General features: G+C 46.7%; 1 protein-coding gene across 2 annotated transcripts; it reads right to left on the reverse strand.

Moving 5' to 3' along the window:
* Positions 1-336: 336 nt before the first annotated feature.
* Positions 337-1485, reverse strand: LOC147882809 (uncharacterized). 2 transcript variants are annotated; one of them, XM_087401091.1, is made up of 3 exons: positions 1345-1485; positions 918-1078; positions 659-783 (listed from the first exon to the last, which is right to left on the reverse strand). In XM_087401091.1, exons 1-3 carry the CDS (start codon positions 1483-1485, stop codon positions 777-779), a joined length of 309 nt encoding a protein of 102 aa, XP_087257217.1. In that variant the 3' UTR covers positions 659-776. The 2 variants fall into 2 exon arrangements, with proteins under 2 accessions (XP_087257216.1, XP_087257217.1); XM_087401090.1 differs by having other exon boundaries at positions 337-1078.
* Between the last annotated feature and the right edge of the window lie 310 nt (positions 1486-1795).

A 1795-nucleotide genomic window follows, 5' to 3' on the forward strand; every position in this document is an offset into this window, starting at 1 on the left:
TAATAGACTGACTTTCAAATGTAAGTGTGGAGTCTTGTACGAGTTGGGTGATGAGACACCTTTGGAGGGCAAGGAATGATGTGATGTTTTGCAAGGGTAAGGTCCCATGTGAACTTTGGCATGGCTTAAAGTGGAGATACATGCTAGAGCTAAATATGGCGAGTTCGTGCTATTCTTGTATTTCACGTTTCTTCTTTTGCATCAAGAAAAGAAAGAGGAGTTTCAATCGCACACGATTCAACGAATGGAGAAGGAACTTGTTAGCTTACAAGGTCAATGAATTGAGAAATTGAGAACAATGGATTTTATCATTGGACGATGGAAGCCACACGTTCCCACCGACGTAAAAGAATGTGGGTCTTGTTTAAGGTCTAACGTTTTTTCACGATTCTTTGTGGTGCTTTTTGCTGCTGATTTCCTCATCAGCTGCTCCTGCTGAACGCACGAATTGATACACGCAGCATATCGCCACGTCGCAACCCAAGAAAAACCAGACCAGTAAGCTGAAATTTGGTCCAAATCTCCTGCATAGCCACGCATCTAGAGGCACACTCGCCAACGCTACCACGGCCGCTGCTGCAGCGGCGCTTAGCCATGCCAGACTCGCCCACGATCGCCCCTTGGAAACCTTCCACACAAAGAAGATACCGCACACGAACGATGAGCCTGCGGGCCCCAAGTACAGCAGGTCTCTCCCGAATTGAGGACCCTTGAGCGCCACAACACCTATCAGCAGATAGAACAGCGCCATAGAGCTCCGCCATTGGCGATCTCTGTCATCCACTGAAATGAAAACGAGGTAGCCGGCTATTATAGATATAGAAGAACAGGCGGTCGAAACGACGTCCATCAGATAAAAGACCTTGCGGGGTGTAATGCAATGGTAGAATAGGCCCGCCAAGCTCATGGTGCCATACCACAGAAAAGCAAACCCCCACGTGAAAGATCCCTTTCTGGCACGATTGGTGAAGCAGTTGCGCAGGAGTAGTGCCGCATGAATGAAGCCGACTACGATGCCCAGTAGGCAGAAAAGGGAAGCATAAGGCCACATCAATGTAAAGGATTTGTCATGAGACACCTGCACAAAAACAGCTGATCTTACCGTCTCTTCTCGATCTCAAATATGTTTCAAGAACCCATCCCTACGAAATTCTACACCCCCTGGTATTGGATTTTGGAGGTCGATTTTCTGGAAAACTGAGGCAAAACAGCTGATCTTACTGTCTCTTCGCGATCTTCAAATATATTTCAAGAACCCATCGCACGTTCAATCAAGAAATTCAATTCAACGCCACTGGAAATGGATTTTGGAGCTCGATTTTTCTGCAAAATAGAGGCATGTACCTGAAGAGAGATGTGAGGACGAGGGCACAAAGCCTCAACACTTGCTGGGAAGATAAGGCTCCAAGCATCGTGGAGAAAAGGGTGCGAGCGGACAAGGCTGTCAACCCATGGAAAGAAGTCCCGGACTAAAGCTGCAGACATGTTGGCAATGGAGATTAGGATGCCTATCTCCCCCCTTGAAATAGCAAAAGCTTGCTTCCAAGAGTTTCCCTCTTCACTCCACGTGGAACAACCATGGAACTTGCCTTGGTGATGACACATAAGCTTAAAGCTTCCACGTCATTCATAGTTCAAGGCGCCACTCAACTCAAGATGTTTGAGTTTCACTCGGAACTAGTCCTCCCTAGATCACCCAGATCACATTTGATTGCGATTACCAAGATGTTAGTAATCTTACTCGAACGAATGTAGTAGCCGGAGGGAATGGAATTTCTCATAATAGGATAATAGA

This window comes from Dipteris shenzhenensis, chromosome 29 (assembly GCF_047967505.1).
Source record: "Dipteris shenzhenensis isolate YYH24624 ecotype China chromosome 29, Dip_SZ_1.0, whole genome shotgun sequence".
NCBI classification, from domain to species: domain Eukaryota; kingdom Viridiplantae; phylum Streptophyta; class Polypodiopsida; order Gleicheniales; family Dipteridaceae; genus Dipteris; species Dipteris shenzhenensis.